This window comes from Notolepis coatsorum (genome assembly GCF_963971535.1).
Source record: "Notolepis coatsorum genome assembly, chromosome: 2".
Classification (NCBI taxonomy): Eukaryota; Metazoa; Chordata; class Actinopteri; order Aulopiformes; family Paralepididae; genus Notolepis; species Notolepis coatsorum.
In genome coordinates this window covers 210,131,716-210,155,830 of record NC_140166.1, presented here as the reverse complement: position 1 = coordinate 210,155,830, position 24,115 = coordinate 210,131,716, and the positions used below count along the sequence as shown (strand labels likewise).

The window sequence follows — 24,115 nt, the reverse complement described above, 5'->3', positions numbered from 1 at the left end:
ACTCGCCCGACCATCCACCAGTCGGCGGTATTGAGGCGTTGCAATCTCAGACAGGCTGCCGCTGCAGTCCGGAGGGAGGCTGGATGAATTATGAATGCCATGGCGAAAAAATGAAATATTGATCCCAAAAACGATTTACGACGTTGTTGGCGGTCAACGCATGGCGGGCAATAACGACTATGGCGCACAATGTGTTAAACATGGAATGTTGGAGTAGCAATAAGCCCAGATGAGGAATTTATAGTGTCTTTCCAACAGTGGGGGACAGTTTAGAAGCAGCTGAATACATGTAGAGGAAACCATATTAGAGTTACCCTCTAGAGTCTCCTTCAGCTTGTTGTTCAGCTCCTCCTTCTCGTTGGCCAGGTTGGCCACGTCGCTGGTAAGGGTCCGGTTGGCTTCCTCCAGCTACACAGGAAATAACAATTACCTCACGTAACCATCTACAGGCTTCCTCCAGCTACACAGGAAATAACAATTACCTCACGTAACCATCAACAGGCTTCCTCCAGCTACACAGGAAATAACAATCACCTCACATAACCATCTACAGGCTTCCTCCAGCTACACAGGAAATAACAATCACCTCACGTAACCATCTACAGGCTTCCTCCAGCTACACAGAAAATAACAATCACCTCACGTAACCATCTACAGGCTTCCTCCAGCTACACAGGAAATAACAATCACCTCACATAACCATCTACAGGCTTCCTCCAGCTACACAGGAAATAACAATCACCTCACATAACCATCTACAGGCTTCCTCCAGCTACACAGGAAATAACAATCACCTCACATAACCATCTACAGGCTTCCTCCAGCTACACAGGAAATAACAATCACCTCACGTAACCATCTACAGGCTTCCTCCAGCTACACAGGAAATAACAATCACCTCACGTAACCATCTACAGTACATCTACTCACAGAGGCAGGACAATAAGGCAGTGTGTTGTGAGAGGTCTTTCAAGTTTCAAGTTTCTTTAATAGTTGTCATACAGAAGTACAGAATACTTTTATACAAAATGCTTCTTACTGTTACGCTCCAGAGACTGTGCTAGACAAGATAAGTATGAAATAAAATAGTATAGCATGTAAAATAGAAGTAAAAATAGAGGTCACAGTGTTCAGTATAGACATATGTACAATGTTCGATGCAGAATAGAAGTAACTGAGTTACCATACAATATACAATATACTATGCAATGTACTAATATACAATACTATATAGTGCAAAGCAGAAATGGGATGAGGTACAATTTAGGTACAATTTACAGTAAGGTGTACGAGTTGTAGTGCAAATCCTTTACCAATAAATATAAAGTGTGTTTAGGTGATCTAAAGTGTGGAGAGTGGGTGCTGCAGTGTGTTGTTTGTTTAAAGTGAGTGTGTGCGTGTGGATGTGTGTGCTGTGTGCATTTGATGGTTGTTGCATAGTGTTTATTGTTCGTTGAGCAGCCTGATGGCCTGGGGATAGAAGCTTCTTCTGAGTCTTTCTGTGCTCGCCTTGAGACTCCGGTATCGCTTGCCTGACCGCAGCAGTTCAAAGAGGCAGTTGTTCGGGTGGCTGGAGTCCTTGATTATTCTCTTAGCCTTACCCCTGCACCGCTTGTTGTAAATGTTCTGGAGGGTGGGAAGCCCCCCTCCAATTGTGCGTTCGGCTGAAAGTGTCACTCTTTGTAGTCTGCTACGGTCTTGTGCAGTGCTATTCCTAAACCAGGAGGTGATGTTGCCAGTCAGGATGCTCTCTATTGTACATGAGTAGAAGTTCTTAAGGATCTTCTGACTGACTTGGAACTTCCTTAGGCGCCTGAGGAAGTAGAGGCGTTGTCGTGCCTTCTTCACAACACTGTCAATGGTCAATGTGTGTGGTCCATGTCAAGTCCTCGGATATGTGGGCTCCGAGGTACTTAAAACTGTTCACTCTCTCAACCGGTGCCCCGTTGATGCTGAGGGGGCTGTAGTCCTTGACCCCTGACCTCCTAAAGTCCACAATCATCTCCTTTGTTTTGCTGACGTTCAGGGAGAGGCTGTTCTCCTGGCACCATCCCGCCAGGACCTTGACCTCTTCCAGGTAGGCCCTCTCGTCGTTTGCAGAGATCAGGCCCACCATTACTGTGTCGTCAGCAAATTTCATGATTGTGTTGTTACTCCGCTGAGCCACACAGTCGTGTGTGTACAGGGAGTAGAGGAGGGGACTCAGAACACAGCCCTGGGGGGCCCCTATGTTGAGGGTGATGGATGAGGAGGTGCAGTTGCCTGCTCTCACCACCTGGGGTCTGCCCGTCAGGAAGTCCAAGACCCACTGGCAGAGGTCATAGTTCAAGCCCAGGTCCCTGAGCTTGGCTATGAGTTTGGAGGGTACTATGGTATTGAATGCCGAGCTGTAGTCGATGAATAGCATTCTCACATAGTTCCCCTTCCTCTTGTCCAGGTGTGATGCTGCTGTGTGCAGCACATGGGCTATGGCGTCCTCCGTGGACCTGTTGGGGCGGTATGCAAATTGCAGGGGGTCCATGTTGATGGGGAGGGAGCAGATGTAGCCCTTTACTAGCTTCTCAAAGCACTTCATGGCTATGGAGGTGAGAGCTACAGGGCGGTAGTCGTTGAGGCAAGCAGGCTTGGATTTTTTAGGTACAGGGATGATAGTAGACTTCTTCAGGCAGGTGGGGATGACAGCCTGTTCTAAGGACAGGTTAAATATGTCAGTGAATACCGGGGCCAGTTGGTCGGCACAGACTTTTAGGACGCGGCCGGGGATGCCGTCCGGTCCTGCTGCCTTCCTGATATTCACTTTTTTAAAGGTCCGCCTCACCTCATGCTCTGTTACCCTGAACACTGAGTCTCCATCAGCAGACCCCAATCCCCCCCCCCCCCATTGCCGTGGCTTGTAGGCTGGTGTTGTTATTACCAGCCTCAAACCTGGCATAGAAGGTATTGAGATCATTTGCTAAGGAGATGTCACTGTTCAGTTTGAGGGAGGTGCCTTTGTAGTCTGTCATCGTTTTGAGGCCCTGCCACATAGCTCGGAGTCAGCCTGTTCAAACTGAAGTTCAATTTGATCCCTGTAGCGCCGTTTTGCCTCTATTACTGTCCTCCTTACGTTGTATCGTGCCACCTTGTGGTCATTCATGTTGCCTGCCACCAGGCCGGCGTTGTATGCTGTGGTGCGCGCTTTCAGAGCTTCACGGACGGATTTGTCTACCCAGGGCTTTTGATTTGGGTAAACTTTAATTATGGTAGTGGGGATTGTTTCTTCCACCAAAGTACAAACAAAGTCCAGCACTGTCTCCGTGTAGTCATTAATGTTATGTGTCACGGAATACACTCCAGTCTGTGCATTCAAGCGCAGCCTGTAGAGTCTCCTCTGACTCCACATCCCATTTATGCACCTCTCGCGAGACTACCGGAGTGCTCTTGATTCTTTGTTTATATTTTGGTGAAAGAAAAATGGCCGCATGATCATATTTTCCGAAGCCACTAGCAGAATGAGCCTTGTACCCACCCTTGAATTGAGAGTAAAAGTGGTCTAAAATGTTACCGCCTCTGGTGTTACAAGTCACATGCTGATAGAAGTCCGGCAATACCTAATCTCAGATTGGCGCTATTGAAATCACCGACAACCACAATAGCAGCGTCACGGTTCACTGACTGGAGTTTGTTTACCTCGTCGTGGAGCCTGGAGAGCGCGTCACCAGTGTTTGCTTGCGGTGGAATATACACCCCGACCAGGATGATCGACGTTAGCTCCCTCGGGAGGAAGAAAGGTCGACACTTGATGGATATATATTCCAGGTTGGGGGAGCAGTGGTTCGATAGTTCCTTCACGTTGGCTGGATCGCTCCAATTGTTGTTCAACATGAAGGCTATTCCACCTCCACGCTGTTTGACGGATTCTACTGTTCTATCCTTGCGGTGAATGAAGAAGTGTTCGGCCGGTTGGATGGCGTGGTCTGGGACGTCCGGCGTCAACCACGTCTCGGTGAAGCAGAGAACATTGCAGTCTCTAACGTCTCTCTGGAATTGAATCCTTGCTCGGATGTCGTCTAGTTTATTGTCTATTGATTGTACATTGGCTAGCAATATACTGGGTAGTGGCGTCCTGTGCCGCCTGGTTCTCAATCTGTTACGGACTCCAGCTCTCTTTCCTCGCCGCCTGGTTCCTTTGTTCCTGGGGTCGAGATCTGGTCCTGATGTCCTCAAGATCTCAACAGGCCATTGTTGTGGTTCAGAGAGCTGATCCAGAGAGTAATCCAGTCGGTAAATTTCCCGTAATCCAATGTCTATGAGTGACTGACGGTCATACACATTAAATGCACCTACTGTTGGTACAGACAAAACTCTTAAAACTATAAATATTAACAAAAGTAAGCACAGTCTCGACGGAGCGCACAGACAGGCAGCCGGTCGTAGCGGCGCCATCATCATCATTCAAGGAAGGAACATGAGATTCCAGTTGGCTGCAGCTATCAATCGAACAGGGCAACTACTCATGCCCAGAGTCTCTGTGGTGGTAGACCTCTACGCTACTCAGCCACAGCTAGTGCTTAGACCTCTATGCTACCCAGTTACCCCTAGTGCATAGACCTCTATGCTACCCCTAGTGCTTAGACCTCTACGCTACCAATGCCACACCTAGTGCTTAGACCTCTACGCTACCCAGCCACACCTAGTGCTTAGACCTCTACGCTACCCAGCCACACCTAGTGCTTAGACCTCTACGCTACCCAGCCACACCTAGTGCTTAGACCTCTACGCTACCCAGCTGCTCTAGTGGTTAGACCTCTACGCTACCCAGCCACACCTAGTGCTTAGACCTCTACGCTACCCAGCTACACCTAGTGCTTAGACCTCTACGCTACCCAGCCACACCTAGTGCTTAGACCGCTACGCTACCCAGCCACACCTAGTGCTTAGCCCTCTACGCTACCCAGCTGCTCTAGTGGTTAGACCTCTACGCTACCCAGCCACTCTAGTAGTTAGACCTCTATGCTACCCAGTAGTATCTGGACTCACCGAGGCGATGGTGATGTCCTTCTCGGCCAGCTCCTGGCGGTGGCGGGCCATCATCTCCTTCAGCTCCAGCTCCTTCATGATCTTCTCCTTCTCCAGGTCAGAATACTGCTCCTCTGCGATGGAGCGCGCCAGCTGCTCTGAGTCCGCCTTGGTCAGCGTGAGCTCCAGCTGGGCCGCCAGAGAGTCCCTGCAGGGGGAGAGAGGACCAGGAGTGGCGGGGTTTAGAATGGGAACAGAAGGAAAATGACAACTTTGAAATTGATTTTAATTCTTTTATTTAACTTTTTTTTTTTTAAGAAAATATTTTTGTCTTCACATTCAAAGCCCAACACTATCACCTAAAATTGTAATAATGAAATCAGAGTAGAATGTAATACGTTATTTATAATAAACACAAGATAGCTGTGCAAACACATTTTAACATGTTTCTAGATTTTTTTTTATTTTCACTTTGATACAATAGAGCACTTGATGGAGATATATATTTAAGTGAACTTTTTCACGCTAGCTACAGTACAGTAGTTTATTTTTTCTTCAACAAAAACTCATCCACAATTGACATTATTGGCCGTGGTATATGATATATAGTTCCTACCTCTCCTCCTGGAGTTCTTGTAGCGGCTGCTGCAGGTCTTTGTACAACTTGTTCCTCTCCTCACAATCCTCCTTCAGCTCCCGTACCTGAGTCTTATACAGCGTCTGGAAAACAGGACACATCACAGTCACTGGTAATAAGTAATAACATTATCCTATGATAACAGCTCAACACACCACTATTAGGGCTTGTGGATGTCAGTTTCTATGTATTGTCTAGGGCTGTCCCCGACTAAGGATTTCGATGGTCGACTATGATTGGCCAAAATGTGCAGTTCGTCGACTATTGGTAAAAAAAAGAAAAAAAAAAAAAGTACAATATTTTTTAATATATTTAAAAAATATATATTATTTAAATTTTTTATCATTCCATTTGGGCTGTGGGGGTGCTTAATGTCTGACGGAGTCGACTGACGGCTTCTTGTCCTCTACAAAAGCATGCAATTGGTCCACTGATGGATACATCTTGATATTTGTCTAGTCTAGTGTGTTCATAAGATGGGTGAAATCCTCTTTCAGTGCCTCTGTGCCTGTTATCGTAGGCAGTTAGCCTCTGGTATGCGTGCCATTAGTGTTAGCCACGCTTCTAGGCCTCTTTTCTTTTGGAAAGAATGATAATTTTTTTTAATAAAAATAAAAAAAGAATTATAATCTTTTTTTCCCTTTCTTTTATGTATTCGACTAAGAGGTTGGCTAGTCGACTACGGCTCCTTTCGACCGATTAGTCGACTAATCGACTAATAGGGGTCAGCCCTAGTATTGTTACAATGCAATTTCATTCAAAATGGTCTATTCAGGGGCGGCTAAGTGGCGCAGTGGGCAAGGTGCTCGCCACTAACGCAGGAGATGCTGGGTTCGAGCCCAGCTCTCAGCGTTGCTACCAGCTTGGCTGGTCGTTCATACTAACACAATTGGCAGTGTTAGGGGTGGGAAAGCTGGTGGGTGGGGATCGGACGTTGTGGACAGCGACTCCTACAGGTCGGTTGGTGCGCCTGTACAGCAGAATCAGGAAGCGATGGGGGCGGCGCCCCTCCAAAGCGCAGACCCCTGACGCTGAAAGATTGCGCCGCGCAGGTGAAAAGATGCGACGGCTGCTACCTCGAGTATCGGAGGGGACTCGTGCTATGTATGGCTTCGTCCACATTGCAGCCGGCTTGTGGGAGGCAAGAAACAGCGTTCGAGACAGGGGAGGGTTGAATTGGACGATACGAAATTGGGATGGGAGAAAAATAGAAAATGGGAGAAAAAGTGGATAAAATTTTTTTATTATATTCAGGCGAGCCACTTCTATACAACGATGGCATCAGTAACTCCGCCCGCCCATCAGTCATTGTGAAACGGTCGGTAGTGTGGTGCGGACCTCCACAAGCATCATTTGGAATTGGATTATCTCTTTTGCAGTACATCAGATACAAGGTAAGAACATCATATGAATTTGATCTTATTATTATTACTTGTAATATGCACATCGTTGCGGGCGAGACCCCCCGCATTTCACTGTATACCTGTATGCCGTGACAAATAAAACTCTTGTATCTTGTATCGTTGATCTGACATTTATTTTACCGCGATCAAAGCGTTCTGTGTGTAGGTGTATGTGCTTATTACCGTTGGCTGCGGTGGGGGTGGGGGGGGGCGCCCCGCTGCGACGGTCATTTCATGTATGGACGAGGAGACATAATAGTGATAATCTAGCGTTGATTTCAGGATGATTAGATAATCAGCCGAAAAATTACAACGTGATGACTGGATTACAGTAAAATGTATTTTTCTCACCTTTTCCTGGAATTACTGAAAAACACCCAAACCATACTCTATTCAAAACGGTATAAAACAGAAATGTACGAATGAAAAAACAATCTGTCTCTGCAATGTTGACTAGAAGCAGCTCACTGAGACCCGACGGCGTTATTAGACCCATAGATATAATATAAGATATATTTTAAGCACTCGCAAATGCCACAGTCTAAAACTATATCCATTGAAAAAAGACCTGGCAATGAATGGGGTATTAGCGCCCCCTGCTGTGGCGGTCAATGTGTTAAGATACAGTAGACCACCTAGCCCTGATGCCTATTGCTTATTAACAGCGGAGGAGTGCGCCGAATGCTTCCGCGTTTTCCGCAGAGCGGAGCGGCAGAGCTTGCGGCATTATTTAGCCGTAAACCGCCATGATTCTCATTCGAAGCTTAGCTCACCTGGCAGCGCGGCGGTTGGTTTCAAGTTCGAATCCCATCAATTTTTTTTTTAACATGTATTCTTTCGCCGGTTAAGGTTAGGCATGGTTAAGGTTAAGGTTAGGCATTGTTTCGGAGTTGGTTAAGGTTAGAAAGGTTAAGTTTAGGCGCTGTTAAGGAGCTGGTTAAGGTTAGAGTTTGTCTTAGAGAATGGGCAATATTCTTTCTATGGTTAAGGTTAAGGTTAGGCATGGTTAAGGTTAAGGTTAGGCATTGTTTCGGAGTTGGTTAAGGTTAGAAAGGTTAAGTTTAGGCGCTGTTAAGGAGCTGGTTAAGGTTAGCGTTTGTCTTAGAGAATGGCAATAGACAGCCTATTTCCGCACTGCCGCTCTCTCGTGCTGCCGCGGTCACATGGTCACATTGTCACATTCTTGCACTCCTCCGCTGTTAAAAAGCAACACGCAGCCCTGATCACCATCTTGTACAAACCACATTTACCTTAATATCTTTCATTTTCTTATTTGAATTCACAGTTAATGTGGTCCTTTAAGTTCAGTGTGGCCTTTGTCGCCGTCAGATCCGTTACCGGTTTACGCACACAATAACAATACTCAACCAGTAGGGGGCACTCAGGTTACACAATAACAATACTCAACCAGTAGGAGGCGCTCAGGTTACACCAGGTTGCACAACAACAATACTCAACCAGTAGGGGGTGCTCAGGTTACACAATAATACTCAACCAGTAGGGGGCGCTCAGGTTACACCAGGTTACACAACAACAATACTCAACCAGTAGGAGGCGCTCAGGTTACATAATAACAATACTCAACCAGTAGGGGGCGCTCAGGTTACAACAAGAAGATGACTTGCCTCTCAATATCTATGTATTTCAGCGGTCAGAACATGATTCTATGTAGTGGTGTTGTGTTACTGTATGTGAGACTTGTGAAGTAATGTATTTGACTGTAACTGGTCATTGTTAATGTGATTCTGAAAGGTGACGACAGATTGAGGCAAGGTGAAATAAACTAGAGGTGAAACGTTGTGCTTTAATGTAATTGATGTGGACATGGTTGAGGTGTACAAATACCTCGGTGTGCACATCGACAACAAACTGAACGGGTCAAAACATGCAGAAGCACTATACAAGAAGGGCCAGAGCCGACTCTACTTCCTCAGAAGGCTGAGATCCTTCAATGTCTGTACAAGGATGTTGAGGATGTTCTATGAGTCGGTGGTGGCGGGCGCCTTCTTGTACGCTGTGACCTGCTGGGGCAGCGGACTGAGAGCAGTGGACACAACCAGGCTGGATAAGCTGGTCAGGAAGGCCAGCAGCGTGGTTGGGGTTGAGCTGGACTCTCTAGCGAGGGTGGCGGAGAGGAGGAGCCTCGCTAAGCTCCAGGCCATCAAGGAAAACCCCACCCACCCACTATACACAGACTTGGCTGACAGGAGGAGCATGTTCAGTGCTAGGCTCACACTACCCAAATGCAGCACTGAACGGCACAGGAAGTCCTTCATTCCAACAGCCATCAGACTATATAATGCATCACTGTGCCTCACTGCATCACTGAGCACAGAGCGGCAGCTCAATAGTGGCAGGAGGACGCGACTAGCGGCCTCCAGGCTCCACAACAGGGGGCAGCGACGGCTGCCAGACATTGATCTAGGTCTTATTGGAACCCAAGGAGGACAATACACTACCTAAAGCATACTGCACCTAGTTACACTGAATACTGGAATATATATTTCATTTAGTTAGATTTAAATTATAATTATATTGACCAAATTGTTTACCCCATGCTCAGTATGCTCAGTATATTCTTACTGTATTTATTTCTGTATATTTTATTTCATTTCATTTTATCCTATTTTATTTTACTCTACTCTTATCCTAGGCAACTTGATTTGATTTGTGTTATTATTCTAATTTGTGACCTGTCCTGTCTAAATGTTTAAATGTTGAGCGATTTGCAGTGTCTAATTTCCCACGGGATAATAAAAGTATTTCTATTCTATTCTATCTTAGAATTTATACAATATTGCTTGTGTAATTTATCTGTATATATCATACATACATATCAGCTCTACCTGTGATTATAAAAGAGCAGTGATTCATTGCACCAGTCTACTCCACTGCTCTTTTATAATCACAGGTAGAGCCAATATTTATCATGGGTTAAATTAAGAATCTAGAGCTTGGTAACAATCCATGATTTTAAACCATTTTATCTGTGTATCATTCGATCATTTAATGTCCGATTTAGAATCCAAAATCAGAAAACCAAAAATGGGCTGTTTTTCATTGTTTTGATTTTGTTATGAAGTAGGACATAGAAAATGAGAAAATGGGATATTTAATTGTTTTTGATTTTGTCATCTAACATTTCAGATTTGTTGTGACCATGAAGTTAGTTAGACTTTTCTCCCCCAACGGAAGGTCTTTTTCCTTTGTGGCTTTGTTTCAGGGACACCTGTAGTAAAGGGGATCAATCCTAAGGGGTAAAACAATTACAACAAAAGGATGTGTTAACAGACTTTGTCTCCTCCTGGTGGCAGATAACAGAACAGCACTTCCACAAGAAATGCCATGCGCAACACAAGAGCACAGCGTGAGCACCGCCTATTGCAGCCGAAAGGAGCTCAGAAAAGGTTGCTCCATCTGTAGGACCCATGAAGACCTCATCAAAAGCATGTTCTGTACATTTCAAAACGATACAGAATGTAGTCACTGTGAAAGCTTTCTTTCTGGACATATGAGGACCTTATAAAACTGGTGCTATGACAACCTCCTCAAGCCCATTAGATATCATACCGACATGTATGCTTAAAAATGAAGGCTTACAGGGCGGTTAGGTGTATCGGTATAGGTAAAAAAGCCAATATCGAACATCCCTACTTTTTTTTTTTTTTTATCCACTTTTTCTCCCATTTTCTATATTTTTCTCCCATCCCAATTTCGTATCATCCAATTCAACCATCCCGTGTCACGAACGCTGTTTCTTGCCTCCCACAAGCCGGCTGCAATGTGGACTAAGTCATACATAGCACAAGTCCCCTCCGGTACTTGAGGTAACAGCAGTCGCATCTTTTCACCTGCGCAGCTCGATCTCTCAGTGGCGAGGAGTAACGCGTGGGCCGTGGGAGGCTCACGCTGCCCCCGACACTTCCTGATTCTACTGCGCAGGCGCACCAACCGACCTGTAGGAGTCGCTGTCCACAACGCCCGATCCCCACCCATCAGTTTCCCACCCTCTAATACTGCCAATTGTATTAGTACGGACGACCAGCCAAACTGAAAACAATGTGGAGAGCTGGATTCGAACATGCGAACCCAGCATCTCCACATTGGTGGCGAGTGCCTTGCCCACTACACCACCTAGCCGCCCGAACATCCCTACTTTATTATTATTATTATTTTTTATCCACTTTTTCTCCTCCTATTTTTCTTGTATTTTCCTCCCATCCCAATTTAGGCGTTATGCCAATTCCCCCCTCCCCTTCCTGGTCGTTGTGCGCATTTGCCCCCTACTTGCCGGTCTAGGGAGCCCTGAAGTCTATCACATGCTTCCTCCGATACATTAGGAGACAGCCAGCAGCCTCTTTTCACCTGGCAGCGAGGACTCCCATTGGGTGAGTGTAACGCGTGGGAGGGCACACTACCTCACCCAGATCCCTTCCTCGCTGTGCAGGCGCCCTGACCGACCTGTAGGAGTCGCTGTTTACAATGACCAGATTACCACCCACCGGCTTCCCTCCCGCTGACACTGCCAATTGTGCCAGTATGACGACCGGCCAAGCCGGAGGCACCGCTGACAGCTGGATTCGATACCAGTGTCTCTGCGGTGGTAGACAGACGCTTAGTACGCTGCGCTACCCAGCCGCCCTTATTATTATTATTATTTTTTTTACATTTGATCACAAAAAAAAAAACGTTGATCCTTACCTCGCCCAAAATTACAGCTATATATTGAAATTGCCGTTCATCAAAAAAAAAAAAAAAAAAAAAAAAAAAATCACAGAAAAGGTTGTTGCCTTTCAACTCACTACTGCTTTAAATGCACATGCCATTTTCGATAAATTCCAATCTGGTTTCAGTCAGAAGCACTGCACCGAAACAGCCCTCCTCAGAGTCTCAAATGACATCATGAGATCATCTGATGAGGGGAACTGTTCTGTTCTGTTCTGGTGCTATTAGACCTAACTGCAGCCTTTGATAGTCGATCACTGCATTTTGATGAGAGTGCTCTGGACTGGTTCTCCTCTTATCTTCAGGATAGGACTTATTCTGTCTGCCGGCATTTTCACATCTGAAACTGTTCCCTTGTCCTGTGGTGTGCCCCAGGGTTCTGCTCCCCCTGGGAATAATCATTAGCCAATTTAAAGAGGTATCTTACCACTGTTATGCAGACGATATCCAACTACCGGTATATGTCTCATTCAAGCCCGACCAATCTGACAAGTTGTCTGCCCTATTGACTGTCTGACTGCTGTCAAGGAATAGATGGCAAACAACTTCCTTCAACTAAACGCAGATAAAACTGAGGTTCTTATTATAGGTTCAGACAAAGTCTCCTCAAAAGTTGCTACATGCATGGGGACCCTCTCACCAACAGTAAGGTCTAAACTCAGAAACCTTTGTGTTATCTTTGACCAGAAAATGCACTTTGATCACTACATTAGGTCACTGACACTTTCTGTTTTCTCCATCTGCAAAATATTGCAAAACTTCGATCTGTTGTGTCCCAGGCTGAGTTGGAGATGATTGTTCATGCTTTTGTTTCATCCCGCCTGGACTATTGTAACTCCCTGTTCACTTGCCTCGATGCGTCCACCTTGGGCCGGCTACACGTGGTCCAGAATTCAGCCGCAAGGCTGCTGACTAGGTCCAGAAAGTCATGCCACATCACTCCCATCTTAGTTTCCCATCACTGGCTCCCCATCACATTTAGAATTCAGTTTAAGGTTCTGGTCATCACCTACAGAGCACTCCATGGTCAGGCACCTGCCTGCATCTGCGACCTACTGCGTCCTTACACCACGAGTAGATCTCTCAGGTTGTCTGACCAGGGCTTGCTGGCTGTCCCCCGGTCTAGATTAAAGACAAAAGGTGACCGAGCATTCGAAACCGTGGCCCCAGGCTATGGAATGCTCTGCCCATGGACCTATGATCTGTGGCCTCGGTAAACACTTTTAAAAAGCAGCTAAAGAAGGGCGGCTGGGTGGCGCAGCGGACATTGCACTTGTCACCAACGCAAGAGACACCGGGGTCGAATCCGGCTGTCGGCGTTGCCTCCGGCTTGGGCCGGCCGTCATACTAACTCAATTGGCAGAGTTAGCGGGTGGGAAGTCGAAGGGTGGTAGTCTGGTCGTTGTGAACAGCGACTCCTACAATGGCGGGGGCAGTGTGAGCCTCCCACACGTTACACCTCGCCAATGAGAGTCCGCGCTGGAAGGTGAAAAGATGTGACAGGCTGCCTCCACATGTATCGGAGGGGACATGTGATGCAAGGCTTCTATCCTCCCTACAACCGATCAGGACAGGGGAGGGAGAATTGGCACGAGAGGTAAATTGGGATGGGGAGAAAAATCACCGAAAAAAGGAGGAGAAGGGGCGGCGCAGTGGGCAAGGCGCTCACCACCAATGCAGGAGACGCTGGGTTCGAGCCCAGCTCTCCGCATTGCTATCAGCTTGGCTGGTCGTTCATACTAATACAATTGGCAGTATTAGGGGGTGGGAAGCTGATGGGTGGGGATCGGACGTTGTGGACAGCGACTCCTACAGGTCGGTTGGTGCGCCTGCGCAGCAGAATCAGGAAGTGACGGGGGCGGCGTGCCCTCCAAACGCAGACCCTCGCCGCTGAGAGATCGCGCTGTGCAGGTGAAAAGATGCGACTGCTGCTTCCTCGAGTACCAGAGGGGACACGTGATGTAAGGCTTAGTCCACATTGCAGCCGGCTTGTGGGAGGCATGGCCTAACAGCGTTCGAGACAGGGGAGGGTAGAATTGGACGATACGAAATTGGGATGGGAGAAAAATTGAAAAATGGGAGAAAAAGTAGATAAAAATAAATTAAAAAAAAGGAGGAGAAAAAAGTAGATAAAGACTGTGTTGTTCAAACATGCTTTTGGCTAACTATTTCTGTGTACATCTTTTATGTCTTTTTAGTTTTGTTTTCTTTCACGTTTTTAATTACTTTCTTTTAACATGCTGCTATCCTTGCATTTTACTGATGTTTTTATATGTGAAGCACTTTGTGACTCTGGTCTGTGAAAGGTGCTATATAAATAAACCTTACTTACTTACTTACTTTTCATCAGACAGCAACAACATAAATGCCACACTGTAGATCAAGTTCGTTGACGGCTAATGTCTTCACACGAGGTGAACATATTTAACATGCGTTCACGTACAAGCACATTTTGAATGTGACAAAAAAACTTGAAACTGCAAAACAAATGTTCCATTTCATCGTTCTCAACTTCACAGCAGCAAAACAGACTCACAGAGAAATACTGTTCGGCTTCCAGCTGGTCTTGGAGTTCCTTCATTTGACCGTCTGAGTCTTGTCTTTCTCTAGAAACACAAAACAAACGGTACGATTACAAAGGACTGCAGAAAAGTGTTTAGAAGGTGCTGACTGGAGGGGCAGCTGGACAAACTGTGTCTCCTGTATACGTATAATCATCTCTGCCGTCTCCATATTTCAAGACACTGCCCTCCTAGTCTCTGCTAGTACAATGAACACAAAAAGTCAATGTTATTTACAAAGAATGCACTTTGCACTTGCATACCGCTTCCTCGTGTGCAACAAGTCAAATTGGAGCAGTTCATCATTTCACAAGGAGGCTTAGGAATCAGGACTGGGAGGAGGGGAGTGAAAGAAACATTTTCTTTCTAGTAAAAACAACATTTCTAGTAAAGGGGGGAATTTATGCTCTTTCATGCAACTTATTCACCCTCCTCCAACTAACATGCCCATTGTTTTAAGTGTCATCGGTCACACCTGCTATTCAGATCAAGTTTATCCATTAAACTGTGTGAAGGGTTGGTCTACTACACTCATTATAACTGGACCTACGTGGAGTGTGTGTGAGCTAAATGTAGTATTCATACATAACAGGTACCAGACATAACAGACTACTAAAAAGACTGACTTGCGTAGCTCTTGGTTCTGCTTCTCCAGGCTGCGCTTGATGTCCAGCAGGTGGTTGGTCTCCTGTTTGAGCTGCTTCTCAGACGTCCGCAGCGCGTTGAGCTGCTGGTTCTGGGCCTTCAGGTCGTTCTGGGTCAGGTTGCGCTTCTGGGTCTCCTGTTCAATCTTCAGGGTCAAGTTCTTCACCTGGAACAACACGAGGAGAGAGAGAGAGAGCGATGAAGGGTACTATTTCATCGCAGGCAGGGACGGGTCTCACTGGATCCTTTTCACAGATGTGTCAGAAGACACTAGTAGTCTAGGTCTGGATGTGGTAAAGGTGTGGAGGTGGTAAAGGTGTGGAGGTGGTAAAGGTGGTAAAGGTGTGGAGGTGGTAAAGGTGTGGAGGTGGTAAAGGTGGTAAAGGTGTGGAGGTGGTAAAGGTGTGGGGGTGGTAAAGGTGTGGAGGTGGTAAATGTGTGGGGGTGGTAAAGGTGTGGAGGTGGTAAAGGTGTGGAGGTGGTAAAGGTGTGGAGGTGGTAAATGTGTGGGGGTGGTAAAGGTGTGGGGGGGGGGTAAAGGTGTGAAAGGTGTGGAGGTGGTAAAGGTGTGAAGGTGGTAAAGGTGTGAAGGTGGTAAAGGTGTGGGGGTGGTAAAGGTCTGAAAGGTGTGGAGGTGGTAAAGGTGTGGGGGTGGTAAAGGTCTGAAAGGTGTGGAGGTGGTAAAGGGATTAAAGCAAAAAAAAATCTCCTGACTAAACTTTTTTTCAGGCCAAGTCATATTCTTATTTTAACGTCCACTGTTTTCTTTTTTTTTTTAAATAGCGTTAGTGTTTTAACACAATGGGGACGAACAACGTATATATCCGTGTTTCGATTCCACCCATTGTGGACAAAAGCACGGATAAATCCGTGGCAAGTTGTTATTGCTTTTATTCCATATTAATAACCTATTCAAGGTCGCCGAGCGGCACTACAGATTTACCCTACTCTATGAATTCGAGAAGGTGCAATACCGGCCAGATCCTCTTAGGGGCGCTATCGCGATAATGCAGTGTGCCCTGTGGCTGAACGGATCAGTCTTTTTTTTTTTACTTTCAATGGAGATTTCAGTTAGCAGGATTCTAGATGTGCAGCATGTAGCTTGGATTACGTTTTGCATCGCAGATTTCACCATGCAATAAGTTTCAAGTTTCAAGTTTCTTTAATAGTTGTCATACAGAAGTACAGAATACTTTCATACAAAATGCTTCTTACTGTTACGCTCCAGAGACTGTGCTAGACAAGATAGTATCAAATAACATAGTATAGCATGTAATTTAGAAGAAGAAAATGAGGTCACAGTGTTCGGTATAGACATATGTACAATGTTCTGAGTTACCATATAATATACAATACTATGCAGTGTACTAATGTACAGTACTATCTAGTGCAAAGCAGAAATGGGATGAGGTACAATTTAGGTACAATTTACAGTAAGGTGTACGAGTTGTAGTGCAAGGGGATTTATCATCAGCCAATGGACATATCGATCTACCAGATGGCGATCGATAACTGGGAAATGCTCGGGGGGATCCCACCGGACCACGGTAAGATATTTTTGAAGTCCGCCATTGATTTACACGAGAGAATCAATAACAAACGTACCGGAGCTAATAACAGGAGTACCAAACGAGGCATGATGATTTTACTGCAACAAATGTTATAATTAGGGATGTCCCGATCCGATCACGTGATCGGAATCGGCGCCGATCACGTGGTTTTCATTGGATCGGGGATCGGAGGGGAAAAATAAAAAAAATCGGCCGTCAAAAAAAAAAGGGGGTATTATAATTTTTTTTTTTTTTTTATTATTGTTATTCAACAAACATGACCATGTTCACGTCTTAAACTCATACTGAGGCCTTAGTTTAGGTTTTAAATTACATAATATATCATCATTCATTTATTTATTGTCACACACAGCAGAAGAAATGTCCACAACAAACACTTTCCCTTTAATTTACACCGTTGCAAGAGTGACGTATGCCGAATCCCTCAAGATACCTACACGCTCACAACAACAACACGTCGCTCCCGAAACACGTTATCCACGGAGTAGAAAAATGTCAGAGGTTTGGAAGCACTTTAAAGTACAAAGTCAAGCCAATCCATTTGCAACTTGCAATGTTTGCAAGGAGGAGATTCCGCGTGGAGGAAAAAACAGAGCCGTGTTCAACACCACGAATCTAATTCGTCACCTGAAAAAAAGCCACAAACAACAACATGGCGAGTACATCGCTGCAACTACACTCCGACACGTTGTACAACCGACACTTTCAGAGACTTTTAAACGGAAAGATAAACTGCCAGAGCAGGGTGACAGGGCGAAGAAAATAACAGCCAAGATAGCTGAATTCATCGCGTTGGATGACCAGCCGTTATCTGTGATGGAGAACGTGGGGTTTCGCCGTCTCATAGAGCACTTGGAGCCACGTTATCAGCTGCCTTCTCGGCACTACTTCACAGACAAAGCTCTGCCTGCGCTTCACACCAAGCTCCGTGACCACCTGCAAGCCATGTTAAGAGGTGTGCCTGCTTTATCATTTACCACAGACATATGGAGTTCTTCAGTGAGTCCAATGTCACTCATTAGTTTCACCGTTCAGTGGATTGACTCCGAGTTTGAGTTGCATCATGCTACATTGCATACGCAGAACTTCCGAGGATCTCACACGGCAGATCGTGTTAGAGAGGCGCTCCTGGGCATGCTTAACAGTTGGGGAATTGAGAAGTCACGGGTCCATGTTATTTTGCGGGACAACGCGCAAAACATGAAGAAGGCCATGGATGACATGGAAGTAACAAGTGTGGGCTGTCTCGCGCACACGCTCCAACTTGCCGTGCATGAGGGTCTACTGTCTCAGCGCAGCGTCACAGACACACTGGCCACCGCAAGGAAAATCATTGGCCATTTCAAACATTCGCCGTTGGCCTATTCGCGTCTGGAAGATATCCAGAACGACCTGAAGATGGACATCAAGCGTCTACAGCAGGACGTTGCTGTGAGGTGGAACAGCAGCCTCTACATGTTGCAGAGCATCTTGGAGCAGAAGCGGGCTCTCTGTGTGTATGCAGCCGACTACACCCTCCCAACCACCCTGACAGCCAGCCAGTGGACCCTGATGGAGAAGACAGCTGAGGTGTTGGTTCCATTTGAGGAACTCACAAGGGATGTGAGCAACCCCACTGCATCTGCAGCTGATGTAATCCCTGCAATAACAGGTTATTATTATATAATTAAATTAATTAATAATTTGCTATATTTTAATAATTTAATTTTACTATAAAATAAATGTATTTTATATTCTAAATAATAAACCATTCATCCATTTCATTCATCCAAACAGCCCTCAGACGTGTACTCTCTCGAGAGATGACCACTGACCAGGGGGTCAAAACCATGAAGAGCAGGCTCCTAGCTGCAGTGGAGACCCGCTTTGCTGAGATAGAGGTGGAGCCACTATACACCATCGCCACTATATTGGATCCAAGATACAAAGACAGGCAAGAATAATCTAAAAAAAAAATTAATGCTAAATAATCTTATCTAAATAAAATGCTGTGTGTTGTCTTGCCATATGTTTGACTGACTTAGTTGTGAACTTGTGGGTAATTGATACATTTATCTACTTTCAGATTCTTCACAAAGTCAGACAACCTGAGGCTTGCCAAGGAGAAGCTCATCCAGGAGGTGGTGAAGATGGAGGACGAGAGGGCTGCCAGAGAGCCCGAGGCCGCAGACGCCAGCGCAGAGCCTAGAAGCAAGACACCACGTCTAGAAGAAGAAGCAAGCACAAGCAGCTGCCTGGGCAGAGTCATGGATGAGATTTTGGGAGAGAATCCGCTCGAGGCCCGGTCTGTGAGCAGTACATCAGCTGAAGTCCAGGTACAGACCTATCTCTCAGAGCAAACCCACCCTAGGAAAAGCAATCCTCTGCACTACTGGAAAGATAATGTCTCACGTTTCCCCTCACTGGCTGCTGTTGCAACCAAGTTTCTCGGTGCCCCCTGCACCTCTGTGGACAGTGAGAGACTCTTTAGTGCAGTGTCCAACGTCCTGGATGAGAAAAGGAATCGGCTCTCAGCTGAGAGGGTAGAGATGCTGGTTTTCTTAAAAAAAAATCTCCACTTAATTGTGATGCCAGACAGTGAGTAAGAATAGAGTGCAGAAAAAAAGAAAAAAAAAGCGTGTTGGTTGCAATTTTATATCCCATGTTTAAAAAATTATTATTTAATATCCCATGTTTACATTTTATATTTGAATTGTGAAATACGTAGTTTTTCACATTGCATTGAGCTGCTGCTTAAACTAGACTAGGTCATAGTCTAGAGTACATTCACATTTCAAGGGGTTAGGCTTCCCTTAAAAAAATTTAAAAGTGTGTTGCAATTTTATATCCCATTGTTTACAATTTATATTTGAATATATACATGTTGTTTTTCACATTGCATTGAGCTGCTGCTTAAACTAGACTAGGTCATAGTCTAGAGTACATTCAAATTTCAAGGGGTTAGGCTTCCCTTAAAAAAAATCTCATGTTTACATTTTATATTTGAATTGTGAAATACGTTGTTTTTCACATTGCATTGAGCTGCTGCTTAAACTAGACTAGGTCATAGTCTAGAGTACATTCACATTTCAAGGGGTTAGGCTTCCCTTAAAAAAATTTAAAAGTGTGTTGCAATTTTATATCCCATTGTTTACAATTTATATTTGAATATATACATGTTGTTTTTCACATTGCATTGAGCTGCTGCTTAAACTAGACTAGGTCATAGTCTAGAGTACATTCAAATTTCAAGGGGTTAGGCTTCCCTTAAAAAAAATCTCATGTTTACATTTTATATTTGAATTGTGAAATACGTTGTTTTTCACATTGCATTGAGCTGCTGCTTAAACTAGACTAGGTCATAGTCTAGAGTACATTCAAATTTCAAGGGGTTAGGCTTCCCTTAAAAAAAATCTCATGTTTACATTTTATATTTGAATTGTGAAATACGTTGTTTTTCACATTGCATTGAGCTGCTGCTTAAACTAGACTAGGTCATAGTCTAGAGTACATTCAAATTTCAAGGGTTAATTTAAAAGTGTGTTGCAATTTTATATCCCATTGTTTACAATTTATATTTGAATATATACATGTTGTTTGTCACGTTTCATTGAGCTGCTGCTGTTAATTTAATTTTAAAACTAGACTAGTTCATAGTCTAGACTAGAATTATTCTGCACTAAGACAATTTTTATATTTTATTTTATTATTTATGAGTCATTGAGTATGACTGAATGTAAAGTCAAGCTACCTCTGTTACTTGCACTACCAGACCAGTACATTTGTTATTGCTGCACTATTCTTAATTCTGCACTATTTGTTTTACATGGTTATTTAATTTTGTGGTGCACCACTGATATATAACTATACGCTTTATATTTATTTTGTTTGTGCTGCAATAAGTGAATCCTGTTGGATACTGTTAAATAAAAAAATAACAAAAACATTGATTGCATTTTCTTTAGCTGACGTGCAGTCACCTGGTTTTTACAGACGATGGCGTATGTTATTGCCATCTCATGAAGCAACAGGCTGGAGCACATTGTGCTGGGAGGTAGGTAAACTCATACTGAGGCCTTAGTTTTGGTTTTAAATTGCATATCACCATTCATTTATTTATTGTCACAGACTCACAGTCACAGAGCAGAAGAATTTTGCCAAAACAAACTAATAGTATCCAGCTGTAGAACGGCAGACCAGCCACACTCAGACCCAAACGCATTTCCTTTGATTTAATTATACATCAAATGATTTATGTCAAGGATTGCAAATGCAAATGCCTCGCTTGAATGAAGTTAACTTTTCACCTGGATAACGTCAACATTCAGGGTGAATGTAATGTGAGAAATTAAGATAAAAAAAAAAAAAAAAAAAAAATTATTTTTTATTGATCGGATCGGGAATGATCGGGATCGGTAGATACTCAAAATCACATGATCGGGATCGGATCGGGAGCAAAAAAAGGTGATCGGGACATCCCTAGTTATAATAAAAGCTTTTCTATACATTTGTCTGATTGAAAACTTTATTAACAGATTGCAGAATGGGTACAATTCAGTACAGGCTCTCTGAGCAAAGGAAGGAACTGAGCTATGAATGACCAACAACAATGCTATATGGTCGGTTAATACGCTGATGTTATTGAACGTGTAACTATAAGGTTAATGCCACAAAACGAATGCCTTTGTTAAGCATAAGTAACTTTGATGCAGTAGCGTGTGTGTGTGTGGGGGCGGGGTTGTGCAGGTCGCTTGACTGAAACTTTTTTCTACTATTAGCGTAATCCTGTCTCTCGAGTCGCTGCGTGCGTCCTGCCATTATTGGTCGCCATGACTGCTTGGTGTGGCAGCGGTAGGAGAAAAAAATTCCCTTTTTCATGATATTTGACGCCTGATAGTTTCAATCTGTATGCATCTACAAATCATATTATACCAGGTAGCCAATTGACGGGAAATCAGTCAGACTCCGAGTCAAATGGACGGAACTCCGAATCAAATGGACGTAATTCCGTCTCAAGACGGAACGCTTTAATGCCTGTGGTAAAGGTATGGAGGTGGTAAAGGTGTGGAGGTGGTAACGGTGTGGAGGTGGTAAAGGTGGTAAAGGTGTGAAGGTGGTAAAGGTGTGGAGGTGGTAAAGGTGTGGAGGTGGTAAAGGTGTGGAGGTGGTAAAGGTGTGGAGGTGGTAAAGGTGGTAAAGGTGTGGAGGTGGTAAAGGTGGTAAAGGTGTGGAGGTGGTAAAGGTGTGGAGGTGGTAAAGGTGTGGAGGTGGTAAAGGTGTGGAGGTGGTAAAGGTGTGTAGGTGGTAAAGGTGGTAAAGGTGTGGAGGTGGTAAAGGTGGTAAAGGTGTGGAGGTGGTAAAGGTGTGGAGGTGGTAAAGGTGTGGAGGTGGTAAAGGTGGTAAAGGTGTGGAGGTGGTAAAGGTGTGGAGGTGGTAAAGGTGGTAAAGGTATGGAGGTGGTAAAGGTGTGGAGGTGGTAAAGGTGTGGAGGTGGTAAAGGTGGTAAAGGTGTGGAGGTGGTAAAGGTGTGGAGGTGGTAAAGGTGGTAAAGGTATGGAGGTGGTAAAGGTGTGGAGGTGGTAAAGGTGTGGAGGTGGTAAAGGTCTGAAAGGTCTGGAGGTGGTAAAGGTGTGGAGGTGGTAAAGGTGTGGAGGTGGTAAAGGTGGTAAAGGTGTGGAGGTGGTAAAGGTGTGGAGGTGGTAAAGGTGTGGATGTGGTAAAGGTGTGGAGGTGGTAAAGGTGGTAAAGGTGTGGAGGTGGTAAAGGTGGTAAAGGTGTGGAGGTGGTAAAGGTGGTAAAGGTGTGGAGGTGGTAAAGGTGTGGAGGTGGTAAAGGTATGGAGGTGGTAAAGGTGTGGAGGTGGTAAAGGTGGTAAAGGTGTGGAGGTGGTAAAGGTGGTAAAGGTGTGGAGGTGGTAAAGGTGTGGAGGTGGTAAAGGTGGTAAAGGTGTGGAGGTGGTAAAGGTGTGGAGGTGGTAAAGGTGGGGAGGTGGTAAAGGTGGTAAAGGTGTGGAGGTGGTAAAGGTGTGGAGGTGGTAAAGGTGTGGAGGTGGTAAAGGTGTGGAGGTGGTAAAGGTGGTAAAGGTGTGGAGGTGGTAAAGGTGTGGATGTGGTAAAGGTGTGGAGGTGGTAAAGGTGTGGAGGTGGTAAAGGTGGTAAAGGTGTGGAGGTGGTAAAGGTGGTAAAGGTGTGGAGGTGGTAAAGGTGGTAAAGGTGTGGAGGTGGTAAAGGTGTGGAGGTGGTAAAGGTATGGAGGTGGTAAAGGTGTGGAGGTGGTAAAGGTGTGGAGGTGGTAAAGGTGGTAAAGGTGTGGAGGTGGTAAAGGTGTGGAGGTGGTAAAGGTGTGGAGGTGGTAAAGGTGTGGAGGTGGTAAAGGTGTGGAGGTGGTAAAGATCTGGAGGTGGTAAAGGTGTGGAGGTGGTAAAGGTGTGGAGGTGGTAAAGATCTGGAGGTGGTAAAGGTGTGGAGGTGGTAAAGGTGTGGAGGGGGTAAAGGTGTGGAGGTGGTAAAGGTGTGGAGGTGGTAAAGGTGTGGAGGTGGTAAAGGTGTGGATGTGGTAAAGGTGGTAAAGGTTAGGTCACCTCCTCAGTGAGCCTGTCCTTGTGTCGGCGCAGCTCGTCCAGCTTCTGCAGGGCCTGCTTGTAGTCACAGTCCAACATGCTGCTCTGCTTCTCAAACTCCAGCATGCGGTTCTCCAGACGCAGCTTGGCTGCCCGCTCCTCCGCCAGCTTCTGCTCCACCTCTGGATGGGGTGAATCGGTTAAATCAGTAGTGTGTAGACGACGGTATGCAGATACACCAAATTTGACCGGTCAGTCAAATCGAACTGAATGTGATCAAATTTGACTAATGGAATTAAATGGACCTAATTTAATCGCAACATTGAGTTTGGAATTGATCCACGTTAAGTATTTGTGAGCTGCTTCTCAACCAGGGGTCCTCAGAAACATGGAGAATAGTTTAATTTAATTTCATTCACTGGAAGATGAGAAGTCTACAGTATACAGTTAGTATACAGACAGTTATGGAATTCTGGGCCCGGATATATCAAACTTCAAAGAATAGGATCTAGGATCAGATTGCTGAGGTCACATGGCCATATATACCACAATGTGACTGGCCCCAGGCTACTGTCATATCTAACAAAAATATCTTCTCAGATGGTGGTGCACTAATGAGTATCAATGTGGAGGTCTAATGTGTATCAATGTGGAGATCTAATGTGTATCAATGTGGAGTCTAATGTGTATCAATGTGAGGTCTAATGTGTATCAATGTGGAGTCTAATGTGTATCAATGTGGAGTCTAATGTGTATCAATGTGGAGTCTAATGTGTATCAATGTGGAGTCTAATGTGTATCAATGTGGAGTCTAATGTGTATCAATGTGGAGTCTAATGTGTATCAATGTGGAGTCTAATGTGGAGTCTAATGTGTATCAATGTGGAGTCTAATGTGTATCAATGTGGAGTCGAATGTGTATCAATGTGGATCAATGTGGAGTGTAATGTGTATCAATGTGGAGTGTAATGTGTATCAATGTGGAGTCTAATGTGTATCAATGTGGAGTCTAATGTGTATCAATGTGGAGTCTAATG

At 44.9% G+C, this 24,115-nt stretch overlaps 1 protein-coding gene across 2 annotated transcripts in view; it reads right to left on the bottom strand.

Moving 5' to 3' along the window:
• LOC311224147 (rho-associated protein kinase 2-like) overlaps positions 1-24,115 on the bottom strand; it is a 188,638-nt gene that overhangs the window by 25,344 nt on the left and 139,179 nt on the right. For both annotated transcript variants that reach the window (XM_084309005.1, XM_084309004.1), the window contains exons 18-23: positions 23,100-23,260; positions 14,951-15,135; positions 14,300-14,369; positions 5,615-5,718; positions 5,020-5,206; positions 315-408 (exon numbers count right to left, since the gene is read on the bottom strand). In XM_084309005.1, the coding sequence (XP_084165131.1) occupies positions 315-408; positions 5,020-5,206; positions 5,615-5,718; positions 14,300-14,369; positions 14,951-15,135; positions 23,100-23,260 (801 nt within the window). The remainder of the gene's footprint in view (positions 1-314; positions 409-5,019; positions 5,207-5,614; positions 5,719-14,299; positions 14,370-14,950; positions 15,136-23,099; positions 23,261-24,115) is intronic.